This window comes from Capricornis sumatraensis, chromosome 3, assembly GCF_032405125.1.
Source record: "Capricornis sumatraensis isolate serow.1 chromosome 3, serow.2, whole genome shotgun sequence".
NCBI classification, from domain to species: Eukaryota; Metazoa; Chordata; class Mammalia; order Artiodactyla; family Bovidae; genus Capricornis; species Capricornis sumatraensis.
This window is the reverse complement of record NC_091071.1, coordinates 20,866,486-20,889,416: the sequence shown is the minus strand read 5'-3', so window position 1 is coordinate 20,889,416 and position 22,931 is coordinate 20,866,486. Positions and strand designations below refer to the sequence as shown.

General features: G+C 49.1%; 1 protein-coding gene across 1 annotated transcript in view; it reads right to left on the bottom strand.

The window, feature by feature from the left end:
• Window positions 1-390: 390 nt before the first annotated feature.
• Window positions 391-22,931, bottom strand: part of EARS2 (glutamyl-tRNA synthetase 2, mitochondrial) — a 29,268-nt gene continuing 6,727 nt past the window's right edge. Inside the window, exons 3-9 of the mRNA XM_068968286.1 lie at window positions 17,248-17,437; window positions 14,216-14,688; window positions 12,762-12,870; window positions 9,671-9,824; window positions 9,424-9,554; window positions 2,958-3,093; window positions 391-2,504 (exon numbers count right to left, since the gene is read on the bottom strand). Coding sequence (XP_068824387.1) covers window positions 2,421-2,504; window positions 2,958-3,093; window positions 9,424-9,554; window positions 9,671-9,824; window positions 12,762-12,870; window positions 14,216-14,688; window positions 17,248-17,437 — 1,277 coding nt within the window. The 3' untranslated portion in view covers window positions 391-2,420. The remainder of the gene's footprint in view (window positions 2,505-2,957; window positions 3,094-9,423; window positions 9,555-9,670; window positions 9,825-12,761; window positions 12,871-14,215; window positions 14,689-17,247; window positions 17,438-22,931) is intronic.

Here is a 22,931-nt window from a genome sequence, read left to right as displayed (position 1 = left end):
TTTACCAACTCAGCAGTCTGATCACCCACTTTGTTAAAATAGCCACATTCCCTCACTGAGAGCTAGAGTTTCTCATAAGCATACTTGATATCTTAGAACTGGAGGCTCTGATGTCACTCAAGTCAAGAGTTGAGGTTGGACTCTGGGTTGTCAAATGCCTCATGCTAAACCCTCAGAGTTGATCAACTTTGCTGAGCCCCCGTTTCCCTATCTGAAACATAGAAACAACAACAACAATAATAATGCCTAATGTAAAGATTCAATGGACTAAAGATTCAAACACATGGACTAAAGTGTTTACCAGTATAATTTAAAACCCACAGGTATTTGAGGCTCATGTAAATGCCCAATAAATTGCAAGCATTGTTATTCTATGTCCTTTCAGTGCAATACTTGTTGTTTCTGCCATTACCCCTTCTTCTGGAAAAAGTACCCTACTTTTCTCCTTGGGAACTTTTCCTCTGTTGGATATCATCCCCAAGGGACCACCTATTCCTGGCTGAGGAATGGTAACATGGACTCAGTTAGCCCAACCAGAACCCTCTTCTTAGTATCTGAATCTTTAGCTGAGTCACATCCAAAACTGAGTGGGAAAAATACAGAGGAACCACAACAGAAAATATTTAAGAGTTAACGTGTTCCCGTTGAAGAACACAGACAAGACTGGCCGTGAGCTCCTGTGGTGGCCCACGTGATCAGAGCTTCCCTGGCTCCTGTCTTTTCCAAGATCTGGTTCTGGTTTTCCCATAGATTCTTTGACTTTCTCAGAAATTTAAACTCCTGTAAAGTCTCCAAAAAACCTAAGCTAGGCAGAACTGGTTTTCACTGCTTGTCATCAAAGTACGTGATATACTTTTCAAAGAATGATTAGGTCTCTGTGAAACTCAGCAAATTCTTTAATCCCCTTTCCCTCTTCCTCTGGACAAGGAGAGTGTATTAGCAATCAACTGCTGGGTGACAAATAAATTCTAAAGCCTGGTGGCTTTCAACAATACTGTGTGCCTGAAATTTGGAAGCAACTCTGCTTGGTGGTTCTGGTTTAGGATCTTTCAGGAAGGCTGTAGTCAAATGTCACCCAGTGTTGCTGTCATCTGTCAGCCCTGGCTGCTTGACCAGGGCTGGAAGACTGACTTCCAAGATGGCCCATTCACACGTCTGTTGTCAGGAGGCCTCTGAGCTCTATCTGTTTGAGTGTCTTCACCATGTGAAACAAGACAGAAGCCACGACACATCACACAAGGCAGTCCTCTTCAATGTGAATGCCAGGAGGTAGTGATGAAGATGACTGGGGGCCACACAGGGGAAGCCCAGAAACCCTGTAGGGGGCCTCTGTAGCCAGCTACCATCCTCCTTTCGCTGAGTTATTCCTATTCACCCCAAGAAGAACATCTCATTTCAGAAACCCTCAGACAGTGATTTACAAACAATGGGTGGAAGGAGGCGGTGAATATGAAGATGCAAAATAGGCAGGGTGAAGGTCTCCAGTCTAAGGACTTGTTCTGGAGAACTGGAAAAGAGGAAGATACAGCTTTTAGGGAAGGGAGACACAGGCTGCCCTAAGTCCAAGGACAAAGAGCAGTATAAAACCTAAGTGTTCCCCCTGGGCAGCCCCAAAGAAGGTTTGACAGACAGTTCAGGCCTGCTTGTCAATCACTGCTCCAAAGTCAAACTGGGTTTGAGAACTGGAGTCCAAGAGTCCAGGCCGCTGCCAAGCTGTTACATATGGGCTGACAAAATGTTCCCCACAACACTCATGTTGAAGCTCCAACCTCCCAGTACCTCGGAATGTGACTGAATTTGCAGACAGGGATGATAAAGAGGTGATGAAGTCCAAACTGGACTGTGAGGCTGGGCCTTAACCTGATCTGACTGGTGTCCTCGTGAGAAGAAGGCATTTGGACAGAGACACCGAGGGCATAGACAGAGGCAAGACTGTGGAAGGAGAGAGCAAAAAGTCACCTGTGTGCAAGCCAAGGAGAGGGGCCTTGGGAGAAACGAAACCTGCCAACACCCTGATCTTGGACTGCCCGCCTCCGGAACTGTGAGAAAATCACTTCCTGTTGTTCAGGCCACCAGTCTGTGGTCTTCCATCATGGCAGCCCAGGCAGACTGAAGCTCGAGCTGCTACTGTTCTTTGATGCAGCTCCTAACCTCTGCTGTGTACTGGGGTGTCACAATCAGATATGAGGCCTTCCTTTCCAGACTCAGGGAGGTGAGACAGGTCTGGGCGTCCGTGGCCAGCTGATAAGGATGGGCCTGGCGTGGAGCCACAAATGCACTGTGCACCCAGAGGCTCTGTGTCCACTCCTGGTTCTTTCCGCAAGCTCCTGCCGGGCCCAGGCCTCCTGCTCCTCTCCTCCGAGGGCGGCTCCTGCGAGTACAGCTCCTGCGGCCACCTCCAGCGGCCTGCCACCTTCTCTCTAGCTGCAGAGCACCTTCTGTATTCGTTCCCGCACTTCCTTTGGTCCCAAAGACACCATCATCTCAGCTACCGGAGGTCCTTGCTGAGGACAAACAAGAGAAAACGTTGCCTTAAACTGCCTCAGGAACACACACCCGGCCTCAGCTGCAGGAATTACGCCCAAGCCAATGCTGGCACCGGTGCCTGCACCCCAAGGAGCTGGGTGTGCACTTTATGAGCTTCAATTTCTGAGGCTGAGGATGGGTCCCGGGGCCTGGTCTCCCTGGGTTGGTATGTCCCTTCCCCCAATCAACTGCCAGGTCCCTTAAGGGGGCAGCATGTGTGTTTCACTCATTACTGGATCCACTGCACCTAGCATGGTGCTTGCACATGTAGGTACTCAGTGGGTTCTATCTGTTGAATGATTGAATGAGGGCAGGTGCTCATGTTTCATTCATCTCTGTAGCCCACAAACTACACTTAGTGCTACTGGTCAATGTCAGCTGAGTGGGTAAAAGAGGGCTCCAGTCCAGTCCAGTCCAGCCGCCTGCCTCACCTGCTGTCCACTGAGGGCCACTCGGAGGAGCTTCATCACGTTACTGTGTTTGATGCCTTCCAGACCATCTGACAGCTTCTTCAGTTCTCCATTCAGCACGTCCTGAGTTAAGTTTGTACCAGGTCCTTCTAAAAGTCTAGAAGAGAGCCAGTCTATGAGGGGCCAGCACAGGCCAATGGCAAGTGGGTGGAAGGGAGGGCTTCAGAAGCTTATCCATCAGCCAGAACATATTAATTAATTAATAGCACAACCGATGTTCAAGCCTGCTTGGAAGTGGAGGGAGATATCTACTACTCCCATCCTAGTTGGTGAAGAAACAGCAACCAAGGGACTACAAACACAGAGGCTCCAAGCAAGTGTGCATAAAAAAGGGAAACTCAGAGGATACCGTGAGAGGATTTACTAATTACTACCTGTGTCATGCAATCTTCATGCCCCAGTTTTCTCACCTGTAAAGTGGGGATAATAACAGTCTCTGCACCTCACAGAGCTATGGTGGGGCTGAGTTGAAAAGCACGGAGTGCCCTGGCTGAACAGACAGTAAGAACTCGAAAGTATGAGATCTTATAAAAAGAAACTTACGGATGAGTTAGATATAGGACGGAAGAATGAAGCCCTCTGAGAAATGACGTGAAACATGGCTTCAAGATCTCTGGGATTTTCCTGGTGGTACCGTGGATAAGAATCCACCTGCCAATGGAGGGGACTTGGGGGTCGATCCCTGGTCCAGGAAGATTACACATGCGTCAGGGCATCATAGCCCAGGCACCACAACTACTGAGCCTGAGTGCTTCATCTGCTGAAACCCGTGAGTCTAGAGCCCGGGCTCCACAAAAGCGCCACCACAATGAGAAGCCCGCACACTCCAACGACAAAGTAGCCCCCGCTTGCCGCAACTAGAGAAAGCCTGCGTGCAGCAATGAAGACCCAGTGCAACCAAGTAAATAAACAAAGACTTCCAGGGGACGTAGCAGAGAAGAGCAGAAAGAAAGACATCAGGAGAACCCAGCACCAGTGATGGCCCTGCCACCACTTGCTATAACCATTCTTTGCCCACAAACTGAAACAGTTCAGGAGGTACAATGGGCCAACAACCATTCCCCACTTTCCTGGCAGTCCAGCTGAGACCCTCTTCCAAAAGCAGGTTTGAGCTCAAGAGAAAGTTCCTAATTAGTCAGGGCTGGACTTGCAAAAACTTCGTCCCAGCCCTGATTCGGAATTAGAGCAAGGGATGGGAGCAGAACTAAAGACGGGCCAAGGCTGGAGACCTTCACTAGTGCAGACAATCCTTGACACCAACTCTGACACTGACCGCTCCTGAAATGGCCACACTCCATCCCTCATGCTGGCTTACATGGGAAGCTGGCAGGCTTCCAGCTCAGAAACAGGGTTCATGAGGAAATTGGAACCAATGGCCTTCCAGGGCACATTTCCTTACTCACTCCAGTACTTGAGCAATTCAGTTTCGAGAAATGTAACCATTTTTATTGTATCTTAAAACTAGACCACATGACTGCTGTTATTTATGAAACAGAGAAGAGGAAATGTTGAAAATATAAAATGTAATACAGTTTGCAGCGCCATGGATGGACCTAGAGATTATCATACTAAGTGAAGCAAGTCAGAAAGAAAAAGACAAATACCATGTGATATCATTTCTATGTGGAATCTAAAATACGACACAATGAACATGTCTACGAAACATAAGGAAAAGACCTGTGGTTGCCAAGGAAGGTGTGGTGGGGGGAGGGAAAAACTGAGAGTGTGGGGTGAGCAGATACAAACTATTACATATAGACTGGATAAACAACAAGGTCCTTCTGTATAGCCCAGGGAACTATATTCAATATCTCATGATAAGCCATAATGAAAAAGAATACGAAAGAGTATCTATATGTATAGTTGAATCATTTTGCTGTACCATAGAAATTAACACAACATCGTAAATCAATCATACTTAAAAAAAAAAAAATGTAGTATGAGGTAAAAACCAACAAGCTCCTCAGTGTCATTATGGGGAAGCAGGCTGCCAAGGAGCTGGTGAAAGTGACAGGCCCCAGGAGGCCTGTGATAGCAGCCAGGATATGTTAATAAGAGCTGGCCCAGGACTTGGCATGGGCAGAGGGCCTTCAACAGAACTGGATGCTGCTCAACATGTGGGTGTCAGCTTTCCTGCCTTGAGTGGGAGCCCCAGAGTGTCCCTAAAACCTAATCCCATGGCAGGTGTGGGGAGGGAAGACATTAGTTTGGTAAACTAGGACAGCCTCATATGGAATGTCCTAAATTAACGGAGTAGTATTAATAATACCTCAGGGAAATTTAGCCTGGAGATATGCTGGCAAGGGTGCTTAATGGTGTCTGTTCAAGGTTATTCACTGTGGCGTTGTTTGTAACAGCAAATTTGGAAGCAAATGTCCATCAGCAGGAGGTGAGTTAAATAAATCATGGTGAAGTGGTATGATAAGGGACTAGGTGTAGCTGAGAGGAGAGGGAGGAGGATACCCTCTAAGCCTGGACAGATCTAAAGATATGCTGTTAAGTGAAAAACAGACAAACAAGCAAAAAAAAAAAAAAAGACAGAGAAATATAGCCATTATTTTGTAAACTTTAGACGGAGTACAATCCATAAAAATACTGAATCACTATATTGTACATCTGAAACTAACAATATTGTAAATCAACTGTATTTCAATAAAAATAAAATAAAATTAAGCCAAAAACCCCCAAAAGATACCAGTGTGATTGTACTATATGGTATCTTTTGTGTAAAGAGGTGGAAAATAAGGATTATCTAGATATAATTAAAAAGAGTAGTAAATTCAGAGAGGGTTCTGGAATGGGGCAGATGAGGGGTAAGGATTAAAAATGGGATTCATGGGTTTTCCCTGGTGGCTCAGTGGTAAAGAATCCACCTGCCAATACAGGAGACAGAGGTTCAATCCCTGATTCAGGAAGATTCCACATGCCAAGGAGCTAAAAAGCCCATGTGTCACAACTACTGAGCCTGCGCCTAAGAGCCCGGGAGCCACAACTGCTGAGCCCGCGCTCTAGAGCCCGGGAGCCACAATCGCTGAGCCTGCGCCCGAGAGCCTGGGAGTCACACCTACTGAGTCTGCGCCGGAGAGCCCGGGAGTCACACCTACTGAGTCTGCGTCCGAGAGCCCGGGAGTCACACCTCCTGAGTCTGCGCCCGAGAGCCCGGGAGTCACACCTCCTGAGTCTGCGCCCGAGAGCCCGGGAGCCACAACCGCTGAGCCTGCGCCCGAGTGCCCGGGAGTCACAACTACTGAGCCTGCGCTCTAGAGCCCAGGAGCCAGGACCGCTGAGCCTGTGCCCGAGAGCCTGGGAGCCACACCTACTGAGTCTGCGCCCTAGAGCCCGGGAGCCACAACCACTGAGCCTGCGCCCTAGAGCCCGGGAGCCACAACCACTGAGCCTGCGCCCTAGAGCCCGGGAGCCACAACTAGAGTCTGCGCCCTAGAGCCCGGGAGTCACACCTACTGAGTCTGTGCCCTAGAGCCCGGGAGCCACACCTACTGAGCGCACGCGCCCGAGAGCCTCAGCTCCACAAGAGAAGTCACCACAGTAGGAAGTCCATGCACCGCAGCTCGAGAGTAGCCCCTGCTTGCCTCGACTAGAGAAAAGCCTGCACAGCAGTGAAGACCCAGCACAGCCAAAACGACATCAATAAATAAATAATTTTTAAACAATAGGATTTCTGATATATACACTTAAAAATAATTTCTAGGTTTTAAACCGACATTCAAGAGGTTTGAATGAACGAATAACAATTAAATTTTAAATTAAAAGTCTGCAAGAATGGAGTTATATACACATTTCCTTGACTATGCATACCTTTCACAAAGGAAACTGCTATTTGGGACTGTCTTTCTGTTGGGGGCTGAGTAGGAGGGAAGACAAGTTTTGCTATAAACCCTCTTGGACTGTTTGTATTTTTGCCATGTTAATTATATTCTTATCTTTTCAAAATGTATGTTTTAACGGTATAGCGGTGGTTTCTTGTTATCAGGTGCTATTCAAGCATTTCACACCAAGAAGCAACAGAGAACACGACACTACATCCACTCTCTCACCCCAGCCGGCTGGACTTTCAATCCCTGCTCCTCCAACTTACCAGCTGCATGATTTTAAATAAGTTACTTAGCCACTTTGGGCTTCAACTTTCTCATCTGCAGAGTGGGGATAACAATAGCGGTTCCTTTATTAGGTTGCCGAGAACTTAAGGGTATAGGTGCATGCACAGCGCACACCATGTCACTTGCACAGGTGCTCAGTTGTGTCCCACTCTCTGCGACCCCATGGACTGTAGCCCCGCCAGGCTCCTCTGTCCGTGGGATTTCCCAGGCAAGAATACTGGAGTGGGTTGCCATTTCCTTCTCCAGGGAATCTTCCTGACCCAGGGATGGAACCTGTGTCTCTCGTCTGCTGCCTTGGCAGGCGAGCTCTTTGCCACTAGCATATATACATGTGCACATACCTTGTGTGTATTATGTTTTTATTGGAGCATAATTGCTTTATAATGTTGTGTTACTTTCTGCTGTACAACAAAATGAATCAACCATATGTATACATATATCCTCTCCCTCGTGAGCCTCCCTCCCACTCCCCATCTCACCCTCTAGGTCATCAGAGCACTGAACTGAGCTCCCTGTGTTATACAGCAGCTTCCCACTAGCTATCGACATATTTAATGTATATGATATATAACATATTGCACACATGTGTAAGCAAGTATACAAACAAGTGTTTACTATTCCTATCAAAGATAATCTTCACAACAAAACTGGGAAGTTAAGTAAAATGGACATCTGTGGGGTCTGCTGCTCAGCCCACATTCCCCTTCCTCCTGATACCAGGGCCCTAACACTCCCTGTGGAATGACTTGGCTCCATCCTCAGCCCACGAGCTCTGGCTGGGGGTCCACTCAAAACCCCACATATGACCTAACCTAGGCTGGTCAATGTATCACATTCTCCAAGCCTCTGTGACTGGCTCGGAGGCAGAAAAACCAGGCCAATCAGTCCCCATCAGAGTGAATTTCAAGACACGGCTGGAGTCGGGGGCTGCGGTTCAGCCCTCTTACCCCCACAGTGGGGACTGTGAGAGAGGCAGCTTTTGATCCCCAGGATCCTTTCTCCCTCTCATGTATACTAAGACAATCTTCAGCTGGGCATGTGGCCACCAAGGTAAAAACTACATTTTCTGGACTCCCTTGTAGCTTGGCGTGGCCACAAGGCAGGCGTTAAGGCCAGCAGGATGTGAGTGGAAACATGTATAACTTTTAAGCCAGGGCCTCGAGGGGAAGGAGCGCCCCGTCCCTTCTCCCTTTCCTCCTTCCTCCTCTGGCTGAACTGTGAGCCACCACGGACCATGGGGACAAGAGCAAAACCTGGCCCACATGCCACCACTACTAAGCCTGTGCTCTGCAATAGGTCTTCCTGCTGCACCAAGACCCAGCGTAGCCCCCACCGCCCAAAAAAAGAGAGGGGGTGGAGAGCATAGGCAAAACCTAAAGACAGCAGGACCCTAGAGACGTGGACATAAGCTGTTCCGCCTTGAACCACCTGATCCGAATGCAGGTAAGGGAGACACGCACGTATCCATCTAATACAGAACCTCTGCAGAAGGAGCGGCTGGCCTGGGAGAGTGTGCAGCAGAAAGTCAAAGGGGCAGAGGGAGAAACAGGGTGTCGGTGCCATGATTTTTGGCCCCTGCGTTAACCTGGGCCTCAAGTCGGCCCTTCTGGCCTCTGCAATGATGTACACGCATCACTCCCCTCTTGCTTAAGCCAGTTTTGGTTGCACTTTTTGCCCTCACAATCTAAAGAGCCCTGTGACTATGAACAATGAGACCTAGTATCATCCCCACCCTACAGGGGAGAAAAGGGAAGCTCAAGGATGTGCAGGAACCTGGACAAACTGAAGTCACCTGGCAGGTGAACTATTAGGTTGGTGTGAAAGTAATTAATGGTTTGGCTTTGTTGATATCGGAATAGATTCTTAAATAAATGTGGTTTTATTATACATCACTTTCTATCCCAAAGCACAGATTTTTATGCTCTAGGAATAAGCAAATTTATTTCTTGTTGGCAAAAATGCGTTGATTATATGGTTCCAATTTTGATGAATGAAGATGTGTTTGAGCCTAGTTATAATGACTTCAGAGTCTGAAACCATAATTACTTTTGCACCAACCTAATAACTGGGTCAGTGAGTGGCTGGGCCACAGCGGCAACCAGGTGGGTCCAACCCTGGAGCCAGAACCACTGCATCTTCCAGGGGAGCCCAGGCTTCTCAGTACCATGAGTGACCCTCTCACTGAGAACCTCTCACTAGCTTTGGGGCCAGACTACAGGCCTGACTGCCAAGCCCTGGAGTGGAGAGGACCCTGGGAGGGAGACAGGGGAGGCAGGTGCAGACCCCGAGCTCCGCCTGTGGGAACTCACCCCAGCACACGCTTGGCAATGATGTCCACCTTCTCCGAGATGGCACCCAGCTGCGCTCGACCCACCGCAGGGCGGGTCCACAGGTAGGAATGTGCTGGGGAGACCAGATCTTGCAGGCGGCAAATGTGACCCTGGGGAGAGAGGTGGTCACTGAATGCACTGGGGGTTGGGGGGGTGGAATCCTGACATGGGAAGGGAGGGGAGTGGGACGCCACCTGCTCCCTGGGTCTCCAGGCTCCTGACCCACCTGTCTCAGCAGGATGATCCTCTCCACGTAGGCTGGGTCTAGCACCTCTCTGTCCTGCAGCTGGCTCCCAAACGCCTCCTCCACGAGTGCCTGCAGCTGGCCCACCAGCTGGCATCTCTGGGTCTCGTCGCCTACCAGCCGGCGGAGGTGCAGCCTGCAGGAGAAGCCAAGGGACCGTGCTGCTGCGGCCACCCCCAGCCCTGCCAAAACCCTCCTCCCCAGAGGAGCGGGTGGGCTTTGCAGAAGGACTCCTTCCAGGGGATGCTCTCCCTCCAGCCGGGCTGGAGCAGCGGGGAGACTCCCGACGGTCTGCCCATGACTCAGCTCCCCAGTGCCTCTCATCTGGCCTGCTGCCCTCCCCTGAGCTATTGTTTGAATTCAGGACTCAGTTAAAAAGCTCAAGTTTTGCTGTCAGGTCAAATTTTCTCCTTTTCAGAATTCTTCTAACCACCTTGCTCCCTCCTTCAGAAGCAGCAGTCTCTAAGACTCCAAGCCTCAAACCAGGCCCTGTCAGTCCTCAGTCCCCGGGCTGCCCTCACCCTGTCCCTGACAGGACTGGAGGGACCCAGGGCGTGAACAGCACAGGGCCAAGGGCTGTTCTGGAGGAGCGTGCCTTCCTGTCCCTGGTGTAGAAGAAAGGCAGGCAGCAAGGGACGGATGACCATCTCATGAGCTCTGAGATCGGACAGGCCTGTGAGTGAAGCCAGCCTTGCCAGACATCTGCAGCAAGTGACACAAGCACTCAGAGCTCAGGATGCTCATCTGTTACCATGGGGACAACGGAGCCTCCCTCACAGGGCGCTGGGCGGAGTAAAGGAGCGGCTGTCTGTGTACACCAGTGTGGCCACCACGTCTGGGAGCTGGAGACGGGCTGGGAGTCTGAGCAGAGGCTTAAGTGAGGCAGAGGGTGGAAGGACAAGACCCTCTGGGAAGCAAATCCGGAGCATGCCATGGCCCCAAAACATCATTTTCTAAAATGAATGAAGGGAATTCCCTGGTGGTGGCCCAGTGGTTAGGACTCCATGCTTTCACTGCAGGGGGCACAGGTTCCATCCCTGGTCAAGGAACTAAGATCCTACATACTGCTGCCAGGCACAGCAAAATAAATAAAACAAATGAAGAGAAATCACATGAAACTGTACTACAGCTGTTTCTAGGACCTCTGTAGCTAGATAAGGCAGCGGGAAGAAAGACATCAAGAGACCCTAGTGGCCATGCTTGAGATAATCCACGTAAGGTCCAGGGATCCACGCCTGCGACACAGTACATGCTAGACAAACGTCAGTTATTACTACTACCTTCACCAAGCCACCAGCACTGCTATGACAACTACTATCTTTAGTACTGCTACTGAAATAATTCATAGCAGTGGCTTGATTACAGAACTACCCAAAGAGAACAGCTTCAGCTGTATGAAACCTGCGGGCATCAACTGCAAGCAAAAGCCACAGCCATCTTCCTCTGACTCCCCTCGTGCTTTGGGGAGGACTGGAATGGGTCACCAAGTATCGTCCCTGTTCTGACCCCATTTCTCCCCAGGATGTCACTTTCTCCATGATAAAAAAAAGGTGGTATACAAGCTGTATTCAACGTGCATGTTGCACTTGTTCCTGAATGTCCCATGCAAGAGATGCCCAGTGGGAGTTCCAGTGGTTATAGAACTCGGTGCTTTCACTGTCATGGCCCAGGTTCAATCCCTGGTTGGGGGAACTGTGATCCCACAAGCCTTGCAGCATCCCTCCCCACCCTCCTCAAATCAACAAAAGCAGAAATACCCACCACTACAGTGTGAACTTGAACCTGCCTCGTTATTTAACTTCTTGACATCTTGCTCTCATTAAATGCACAACAGGGCAAAATCATACAAGTGACCCCATCTGATGGGAGAAGTAACATCCCTGAGGCAAATGCAGTTGATGGGAACCCCCTGGGCTCACCCAAGTAAAATACTGACAGCCTGTCCCCAAACCAGCTCAAGAGGAGGCATCTAGGAGTCCCAGTCCCCCTAACTACAGACCTGTCCATTGGCCTTCCCACTAATGCCCTTAGCCCGAGATGTGGCAACAGGGATCCAAACTGTAACTGCGGCTGGAGGTTTCAGAGAGAAGTGGTGGTGGTGGTGTTCAGTCTCTAAGTCGTGTCTGATTCTTTTGCAACCCCATGGACTATAGCCCGCCAGGCTCTTCTGTCCATGGGATTTCCCAGGCAAGAATACTGGAATGGGTTGCCATTTCCCTCTCCAGGGTATCTTCCCAACCCAGGGATCGAACTTGTGTCTCCTGAATTGGCAGGCGGTTTCTTTATCACTGACTCACCAGGGAAACCTTCAGAGGGAAGAACTACTTGAGATGTGAAAAGCATGGCGAGACAGCACTCACTCACTGTATTGGCTGGGCTGGGGAGAGGTTGATCAAGCGTAACACTGATGACAAAGAACAAACCTGCCATTTTACTGAGCACTTTCTCCGCGCAAAACAGCTTGAGGCTTAATTTAACTGAACAGTGGCACAAGGCCAGTACTGTTACTGGCCGCATTCTTAAAAAAATTCTCAGCAAGGTAAAAAGATATATTATCATTCCAGCCTTCACATGAGCCCAGAACCTGGGGCTGGTCATGGAGGACAGGACAGCAAACAAACCCAGGTACCTGACACCTCTCTTTGCTGGATCCCTGCTCCCCAGAGCAGCTGATAGTGGGGCCACCCCTTTGGCCTCTGCCCCATCACGCCGACAGCGCTCCGAAGCCAGGGCATGCAGCCTCACGATCCCTGGGCTCTCAGTTCTAAGGCCACCTCTACACCTCCAGTACTGGAGGAGCCTGCTAGGGTCGGGCACCATGGATCTGGCCTGATGGAGGGAGAGACCATGCAGGAGGAGCTGTCTCAAGGTAATAGTCCCATTTTAGAGAAGAGGAAACAGAGGCTTGAAGAGATTAGGTGACTTACCTGTGGTCACCCAGCACTAGAAGCCTAAGACCACAGTCAAAATCAAGCGTGACTCCAGACCCGACTAAAACATCCGCCATGGGGACCCAGCATCAGCAGGTGAGCCCTTTCCTCCCAGGGGCGAGTGCTCCAGATTCCCTGCTCACCTGTTGAATTCCGGAAGTTTCTCCAGGTCCAGCAGGGCTGAGTGGCAGGTGACCCGGCTCAGGTCAAACTGTGTGATCAGCTCTGGCAAGGTCCGGCCCATCTGGTTCTCTGCAAGTGAAGAGGCCCAGCTGCTCAGCGTTCCAACACCCCACTCCCCTGTAAACCACCCATCACCATTGCATTTTCAATCACAAGGAAGGGTGACCAAACAGATTTGATTTCTAGTCATTTTACATATCAAGGGTCCGGATGAGCTTTCATTTGCAGAAAGGGTTCTGTCACTAAGGAGGAAAAAAATCTTGAAAACAAAATCTGCCCATATCAACCCTCACTGCCCTCAAAGACATGAGCTGCAAGAACAGCCTGCTCAACTGTCTGGCTGTGAGCCAGGGATCCCGACTGACTGGTTTTAGATGGGGTCTGAGCAGAAGTGTACTTTACGAGCTTCCTGGGAGATTTCAAACTGCAGCCAGAGTGAGAGAGCTGAACCAGGAGCTGCTTCCCTCGAGCCGCAGCTCCATCCCACGCCGTCAGTGGCATCCTGGTCAGCCTTGTGCCTCTGCCACATCCTTCACTAGCTGTGAGACTTTGTTGAGCTACTCAACCTCTCTGGGCCTCATAAGCTTCTAACAAACAGTGGTGATAATACATCTCTCTCATGGGTATTTTAAGGCTTAACTAAGACAAGAGCAGAAAAAGCAGGAGGCAGACTATGGCCATGTTTTCAGAAACCACCCCTGACCAAAGAGGTCATTCTACTTTGCGCATCATCAAGAGGTGGGCCTGTTGTCTTGGGTCAAGCTTGGAATAAACTAGGGTCACTGTAATACTAGTAATACTCCCAGAGAACATACTTACTCTACTCTAATAATGTAACTGCAATAATCACAGGATCTGTAGTTTTTGTGCTTATCGTGTAGCAGATACTGTGCTGGCGCCCCACAGGAGCTCAGTGAACCCGAACTTAACTCAGAGAGGAAGACGCTTAGCTCCATTTTACAGATGAGGCAACCAAGGCTCACAGATCATAAGCTCCTCTGAGGCCAGGGATTACACCTTGCTCACTGTTGTAGCCCCAGAACTTAACATGGTGCCTGGCTCAATAAACGGTGGACAAAGAAAGAACTCATATGAGATCACACAGCCACAGCTTCCCTGGTGGTCCAGTGGCTAAGCATTCACCTTGCAACATAGGGGACGCCAGTTTGACCCCTGATCTAGGATGATCCCACATGCCTCGGAGCAACTGGGCCTGTGCACCGAGAGCCTGTGCTCCTCAACAGAAGCCACCACAATGAGAAGCCCGCAAACCATGATAAAATAAGATCAATAAACTAAAAACAAATCAGAGCCTTTGGACAGCACAGCTGGGACCGAAGGCCAGGTAGCCTGACCCAGGGCCCCAGCTCCTCACCACTATGGTCTCTCCAGGACCTCTCAGGGGAGTGGGTACCTGCAAACCCTGAACCGCAGTTGGTGATGATGTCGAGCAAGGCGTCCGGCAGGAAGCCAGTGGCAGCAAAATGCTCCAAGAAGATGTCCCCTTGCCTCTTGGACAGCTTACTGCCATCCTTGTTGAGGAGCAGGGGCAGGTGGGCAAAGTGTGGGGGCTGCCAGCCCAGAGCCTGGTAGAGGAGCAGGTGCTTGGAGGTGGAGACCAGCCACTCGGAGCCCCGCAGCACGTGGCTAATGCCCATGTGGTGGTCATCCACCACGGAGGCCAGGTGGTACGTGGGGAAGCCATCGCTCTTCAGGATGACCGGGTCCCCCTCCACGCTGGCCACCTCGTGCCGATTCCAGCCGTATACCAAATCCTGGAAGGCTGGCGCCTCCCCGTCCAGGCGGAAGCGGATGGCAGGCTTGGGGTCCGTGGCCAGCTTCTGGGCCACCTGCGCCTGGCTCAGGCTCCGGCACCGATTGTCATACCTGTTGGGAAGCAGAGCGGGAGCTGAGAGTTATTAAGAGCATTGGTGATGGGTGTGAGCTGTAGCCGTGTGTCTGATAACCGTGACCCTGGGCAGGTCATTTACCTCTCTCAGCAGTTTCTTCAGTCTTGAATGGGGATAATAAGGTTGTTGTGTGGGAGAACTAAGCGTAATAACATAGCATAGCAGACTCAAGTCTGTTTCCTTTCTTCCCTGGTTGACATTCTTCCTGGTCAAATGTCACCCAAGCGGGTGAATCACGATGGGTGTTGCTAAGTGTGCGATCCCATTCCTCTATACAACTGACCTGTCCACACTAGACCATTCTAGTCACTGAGATTCAACGAGATGTATGCCTGGCAGGTAGAGGATGATGAAGACTCTGGGAAAGATTTTTCTCTCCAAGTGAGCCTGAGAGTGAGCCACAAGCTGCTGCAGCTACTTGGAACTGACTGAGGGAGGGAGGCAGCAAGGGAGGCAGAAAGAAAACAAAAGAGAGTCCCGCCTTCTCAGAGGTGCTGGTTCCATCCTGTAGTCCCACACCTCCAGCTGCTGCAGAATGAGAAGACGAATGTCTACGTGGTCTATGCTCTGACTACTCCAATGTGGTCTGTGGGCTGCTAGCATCAGCCTCACTTGGGAGCTTGTCAGATATGCAGCATCTCAGCCCCTCCCCAGAACTGCTACATCAGAAGCTGCCCGTTAACTAGATCTTCAGGAGATTCTTCTGCACATTAAAGTGTGAGAAGCTCCAGTTTGTCCATTTTAAACAGAGTATTTGTTACTTGCTCCCAAAAGTGTCCTGACACACAAATATTACACTTGAAAGCACTGTCCTCTACACTGACCTAAATGTTCAATCATAAACGGCTTCATGGATTCCAAGACAGAGCACAATGGTAATTAAAAAAAAATTACCCGTCAACAGGCAAACAGACTGTTTATGATTTAAAAAGCAATGCTGCAGTGAATGTCGTGACCTTGTGTGAATATCCAAGCCCGTGTCTAAAGAGATCACTGACACTGGAACTTGAATGCTATGCTGATGGGAGTACAAGCTAATAAAGGGCCACTAGACAGTATCTATCAAAGCCACAAACTGACCCTGCAACTCCAAATCTAGGGAGGTAACCCAACACACACTCTACAGACATGCCACCTGATGGACATAACATTGCTCCTCAGCACCCTCAATTTTTAATACAAAAATTAGAGGTAACATGAATGTTCATTAGTAAGGAACTGATGAAGTGAGTGAGGACTCAGCCCTGTGACAGAATAGTTTGCAAGTGTAAGGAAATTTATGGACTCACACAGACTGATCCTCATCACAGTCAGCGGCATCTATAAGCTGCATGATATGATATGTGTGATACCATTTGAGCAGAGAAGGAGGGGAAATAGCACGCATTCATCAGGGTCTTCACTGCATGTCTCTGGAGGAGACACCTTTGGACTGTCTCTGGAGAAGGAATCGGAGAGCCAGAGTCAGGGCTGGGACAGATCTTTGCATATACACCTTCCTGAACATGAGACAGATTTTACTAATCTATTTATTTATTTGGCTGTGCTGGCACGTGGGATCTTTTTTTTCAGTTGTGGTGTGTGAACTCTTGCTCTTCTTAGGTGGCTCAGCAGTAAAAAAAATCCACCCGTGATGCAGGCGATACGGAAGCACAGGTTTGATCCCTGAGTCGGGAAGACCCCCTGGAGAAGGAAATGGCAATCCACTCCAGTATTTTTTCCTGGGAAACTGCATGGACAGAGGAACCTGGCAGGCTACAGTCCATGGGGTCAGGCTACAGATCATGGGGCTGCGAAACAGTTGGATGCGACTGAGCGACTAAACAACAACAACAACGTGAACTCTGAAGTTGCGTCACGTGGGATCCAGCTCCCTGACCAGGGATTGAACCCAGGCCCCCGGACTGGGAGTGTGGCGTCTCAGCCACCGGACCACCAGGAAGTCCCCAAATAAGAGAGAAATTAAATGACCTTACACGCCTGAGGCCCAGGGCGGCAGGCAGAGCTGACTCGGCCCCTGAGATAGCCATCCTGGTGTTTTTGCTTTGTGTCTTCCCCGCCCCTCGAGTGCGGGCTGGCCCTCCTGACTTCCTTCTAGTGACCAGAGCACAACGCAGCCACGAGACGTCACTTCCTTGATTGGGTGACACAGAGGCTGCGGCTTCCACCCTGCTCGCTCCCCTCCCTGCCCACTGCCTTCTCCCTGGCTCGCCTGAAGGAATGCCAGCTGCCAAGTGGTGAGCTGCCCGGTGGAGAGAGGCCCACTCGGCCGGGACTGTTGTCTCCAGGAAACAGCCTCTGAGAGGGATGGAGGTAGATCCTCGGCGAGCCCAGCAATCGAGGCAATGGCAAGGCTGGCCTAGACCCTGATGGCGGCTTTGAGAAACCCTGAGCCGAAGGAGCCAGCTAAGCTGCGCCCAGACTCCTGACCTGCAAGAACCCTGAGGTAGGTGGGTTGGGTGTCATTTGTTACGCAGCAGGAGCAAACGAACACAGCCGCCCCTAGGGAGGCACGGTGACAGGCTGGGGCTCTCACCGGGGCGTCTGGCGGTTCCTCAGGGCCTCCTTCTTCAGGAGCTCCAGCCGCTGGGGTGAGCAGAAACACAGGTACGCAGCACCACTCTTCAGCAGGGCTTCAGCAGCCTGGGCGTAGAGCGCAAGCCGCTGAGACTGAAGGTAGGGCCCAGCAGGCCCTCCGCGCCGGGGGCTCTCGTCTGGGGAAACACCTGGAACACAGGCAGAGGGCAATCACCAAACGGTAATGACCCCGAAGACACAGCACAGGTTCCCAGGCACTGCTACAAGCGTTCCACATACTCCGGTGGCGGTGGTGTTAGCTGCTCAGTCATGTCCGACTCTGCGATCCCATGGGCTGTAACCCGCCAGGCTCTTCTGTCCATGGGATTCTCCAGGCAAGAATACCAGAGTTGGTCCCTTCTCCAGGGGGATCTTCCCGACCCAGGGATCAAACCTGGGTCTCCTGCATTGCAGGCGGATTCTTTACCATCTGAGCCACCAGAGAAGCAATTCACACACATTGCAGAGCTTTCAATCCTCCCAACAATCCATGAGGCTGTCACTCTTATCACTTCTCTTTTCCAGATGAAGAGGTAAAGCACAGAGGGATTAACGCTTAAGGTCACAAGGCACCCGCTCCACGATCCACACCCTCTTTGGCATATCCTCTCCCTCTATCCTTGCCCCGAAGAGTGACAAACCAGCCCTGCCCTGGCACAGCGGACTCAGGAGAAGCAGTGTGGTTCAGGGACCGCCCATCCAGGCCAGCTGGACTCCTGGCTTGGCCCTTGACTACTGTGACAAAGGGTGGTGCCATGAACCTGCGAGGCTGCTTTTATATTCTGTGATCACTGTTAAGGCTCCAAACCACCCAACCTGGTAGGTGCTGTTGTAAACCCCATTCAGAAAGGAGGACACAGGAGCCCCAAGAGGCTGTGTCACGTCACCTGGCCAAGGACAAGTGGGTACAACAACATTCAAAGCCAGGCTAGCTGGTCCCAGGCCCATGCTCTTAACCACTCCGTGGTCTGCCTCTTGCATTCCTTAGCTCTCCTAAGCCTTGGTTTCCTCCTCTGAAAAGTGGAGCTAAGAGTCTACTGTGCAGAGTGACTAAGACTTAAATGCATCAGTGCTCACTAAGTGCTTAGCCCAATGGCTTCCGTGTAGAACATGGAAGCTGCAACATATGCTGTTAGATCACACGTGATCCATTATAAGCCCAAACCTCAACCCAAAGTCTGGTTTCCACAGGTCACAAAGGATAGATTTCACTTATAAATGCTCCCAGGAGAGGCAGAGGGGCCACAGAAGAGCTAGATGATGGTGCTTCTGCCCTCAGAGGGCTGTCAGATGAATTAGGAAGCTAAGGACAGGGTTAATCCTGCACACCGATGTCCCACAGTCTCTGGAGGTAGAGGGGCCTGCGCTCAAAGGCACTGGCCAGCTCTAAGGCCAGGCAAGACACCTTGCAGAGCCTCGGTTTCCTCTTTTAAAAGGAGGAAACAAACATTTACTTAGGTTTCCCTGGTGGCTCAAACCATAAAGAGTCTGCCTGCAATGGAGACCTGGGTTCGATCCCTGGGTTGGGAAGATCCCTTGGAAAAGGAAATGGTAACCCACTCCAGTATTCTTGCCTGGAGAGTCTCACAGATGGAGGAGCCGGCTACAGTCCATGGGGTCATAAAGAGTCAGACAGGACTGACTGACAAACACATAACACACATTTACTTTCTCCTGAGGGTCATCATGAAGCTGGAATAAGACAGCCTATGGGAAGGCTCGGCGCCCTGCCTGGCATATCTCAGCTCTCAGTAGGTCCTGGCTGCCAGTATCACTGGTTCTGTTGACAGTGATATTGACTCATTTGTCAGAGAAGAGGGGCTGGGTTACATGCATCTGGGGTTCCTTCTTGATCTAATGTCAGCATGTCCAACATTTGGTATATGCTCCAGGGTTTAAGAGAGACTCCACTAGATGCACATAAGAAATAGTATGTAAATGTTCATAGAAATTTGACTCATCATATCCAAAATGTAGAAACTAAATGTCCAACCACTGATGAATAAGCAAAAAGTGGTATCTCCACATAATGAATATTGCTTGGTCATAAAAAAAAAAGAATTCATTCATGCTACAACATACATGCCGCAACATCCCCTTCAGGGATCACAGCCTTGTCCTGGAGAAGGGGCATGTGTACCTCAATGAAGCTCTGAGCCAGGCCATGCAGGACCACCCAAGACAGACAGGTGACAGAGGAGGATTCTGACAAAACGTGGGCTACAGGAAGAGGAAATGGCAATCCACTCCAGTGTTCTTGCCGTGAAAACCCCATTAGCAGTATGAAAAGTCAAAAAAATGATACCAGAATATACGCCCCACCCCACCCCCAAGTTGGTAAGTGTCTGATATGCTACTGGAGAAAAGTGGAGAGCTCCAGAAAGAATGAAGCAGCTGGGCCAAAGCGGAAACGATGCTCAGCTGTGGATGTGTCTGGTGGTGAAAATAGAGTCTGATGTTGTAAAGAACAATATTGCAGAGGAACCTGGAATGTTAGGTCCATGAATCAAGGTAAATTGGATGTGGTCAAGCAAGAGATGTCAAGAGTGAACATCAGCATCTTTAGGAATCAGTGAAGAAAATGGATGGGAATGGGTGAATTTAATTTAGATAACCATTTTATCTACTACTGTGGGCAAGAATCCCTTAAAAGAAATGGTGTAGCCCTCATAGTCAACAAAAAAGTAAGAAATGGAGTACTTAAGTATAATCTCAGAAATGCCAGAATGGTCTTGGTTTGTTTCCAAGGCAAACCATGCAACATACAGTAAATCCAAGTGTATGCCCCAACCACCGATGCTGAAGACGCTGATCAGTTCTATGAAGACCTACAACATCTTCTAGGACGAACACCAAAAAAAGATGTCCTTTTCATCATAGGAGATTGGAAGGCGAAAGTAGGAATTAAGGAGATATTCAGAATAACAGGCAAGTTTGCTTTCAGAGTACAAAAATGAATCAGGGCTAACGCCAACAGAGTTTTGTCAAGAGAACATGCTGATTACAGCAAACACCCTCTTCCAACAACCCAAGAGACGACTTTACACATGGACACCACCAGATGGTCAATACTGAAATCAGATTGATTACGTTCTTTGCAGCCGAAGATGGAAAAGCTCTATACATCAGATAAAAACAAGACCTGGAGCTGACTGTGGCTCAGATCATGAGCTCCTTATTGCAAAATTCAGGCTTAAATTGAAGAAAACAGGAAAAACCTCTAGGCTTTTTGTTGCTGTTGTTCAGTAGCCAAGCTGTCTGACTCTGCCACTGCAGCATGCAAGGCTTCCCTGTCCCTCACCATCTCACCATGTCCATTGCCTCGGTGATCCCATTCAAACATCTCATCCTCTGTTGCCCTCTCCTGCTTCTGCCTTGTATCTTTCCCACCATCAGGGTCTTTCCCAATAAGTCAGCTGTTCGTATCAGGTGGCCAGAGTATTGGAGCTTCAGCTTCAGCATCAGTCCTTCCAAAGAGTATTCAGGGTTGATTTCCTTTAAGATCGACTGGTCTGATCTCCTTGCTTTCCAAGAGACTCTCAAGAGTCTTCACATCACAGTCCAAATGTATTGATTCTTTGGCACTCTGCCTTCTTTATGGTAAAGCTGTCACATCTGTACATGACAACTGGAAAGACATAGCCTTGACTACATGGTCTTTGTTAGCAAAGTGACGTCTTTCCTTTTTAACAGACTGTCTAGGTTTGTCACAGCTTTTCTGCCAAGAAGCAATTGTCTTCTAATTTCATGGCTGCTGCCACTATCTGCAGGGATTTGGGAGCCCAAGAAGAGGAAATCTGTCACTACTTCCACGTTTCCCCCATCTATTTGCCATGAAGTGATGAGACCGGATGCCATGATCTTAGTTTTTTCAATATAATATTTAGTTTTAAGCTGGCTTTTTCACTTTTCTCCTTAACCCTCATCAAGAGGCTGTTTAGTTCCTCTTCACTTTCTGCCATTAGAGTGACATTATCCTCACAATGAGGTTGTTAATATTTCTCCCAGCAATCTTGATTCTAGTGTGTTAACTCATCCGGTTCAACATTTTGCATCATATGCTCTGTGTATAGTTTTATTAAACAGGGTGACAATAAACAGCTTTGTCATACTTCTTTCTCAATCCTGAACCAGTCAGTTGTTCCTTACAGGACTCTAACTTGCTTCCTGACCCACACAGAGATTTCTCAGGAGACACGTAAGAAAGTCTGGTATTCCCATCTCCTTAAGAGTTTTCCACACTTTGTGATAGTCCACACAGTCAAAGGCTTTAGCATAGTCAATGAAACAGAGATAGATGTTTTTCTGGAATTCCCTTGCTTTCTCTATGATCCAGCAAATGCTGGCAATTTGATCTCTGGTTCCTGTGCCTTTTCTGAACCCAGCTTGAACATCTAGAAGTTCTTGGTTCACATGATGCTGAAGTCTAGCTTGAGGATTTTGAGGATAACCTTACTAGCATGGGAGATGAGTGTAACTGTCTGGTGGTCTGAACATTCTTTAGTACTGCCCTTCTTAGGAACTGGGATGAGTATTGACCTTTTCCAGTCCTGTGGCCATTGTTGGGTTTTCCAAATTTGCCGACATATTCATTGTAGCACTTTAATAGCATCATCTTTTAGGAAGTTAAATAGCTTTGCAGAAATTCCATCACCTCCACTAGCTTTATTGGCAGCAGTGCTTCCAAAGACCCACTTGACTTCACACTCCAGGATGTCTGGCTCTAGGTGAGTGATGGAATACACCATTATGGTTATCTGGGTCATTAAGATCTTTTTTGTAGAGTTCTGTGTATTCTTTCCATCTTTTCTTGATTGCTTCTGCTTCTATTACGTCTTTACCGTTTCCGTCCTTTACTGTGCCTATCTCGGGATGATTTAGGTATGACCTAAATCAAATCCCTTATGATTATACAGTGGAGGTGATGAACAGATTCAAGGCATTAGATCAAGTAGACAGAGTGCTTGAAGAACTAGGGATGGATGTTCCTAACATTGTACAGGAGGCAGTGACCAAAACCATCCCAAAGAAAAAGAAATATAAGAAGGCAAAGTGGTTTTCTGAGGAGGTTTTACAAATACCTGAGGAAAGAAGACAAGCAAAAGGCAAGGGAGAAAGGGAAGATAAATCCAACTGAATGCAGAATTCCAGAGAAGAGCAAGGAGAGATAAGGAGGCCTTCTTAAATGAATGACGCAAAGAAATAGAGGAAAACAATAGAATGGGAAAGACTAAAGATCTCTTCAAGAAAACTGGAGATATCAAGAGAACGTTTCATGAAGGATGGGGACAATGAAGGACAGAAACAGTAAGGACCTCAACAGAAGGAGTAGAGATTAAGAAGAGGTGGTAAGAATACACAGGAGAATTATACAAAAAAGTTCTTAATGATCCGGATAACCACGACGGTATCTAGGTCACACACCTAGAGCCAGACATCCTTGAGTGTGAAGTCAAGTGGGCCTTAGGAAGCATTACTACAAATAAAGCCTGTGGAGGTGACAGAATTTCAGCTGAGCTATTTAGAATCCTAAAAAATGATGCCATTAAAATGCTATACTCAATATGACAGCAAATTTGGAAAATTCAGCAGGGGCCACAGGACTGGAAAAGGTCAGTTTTCATTCCAATGCCAAAAAAAGGC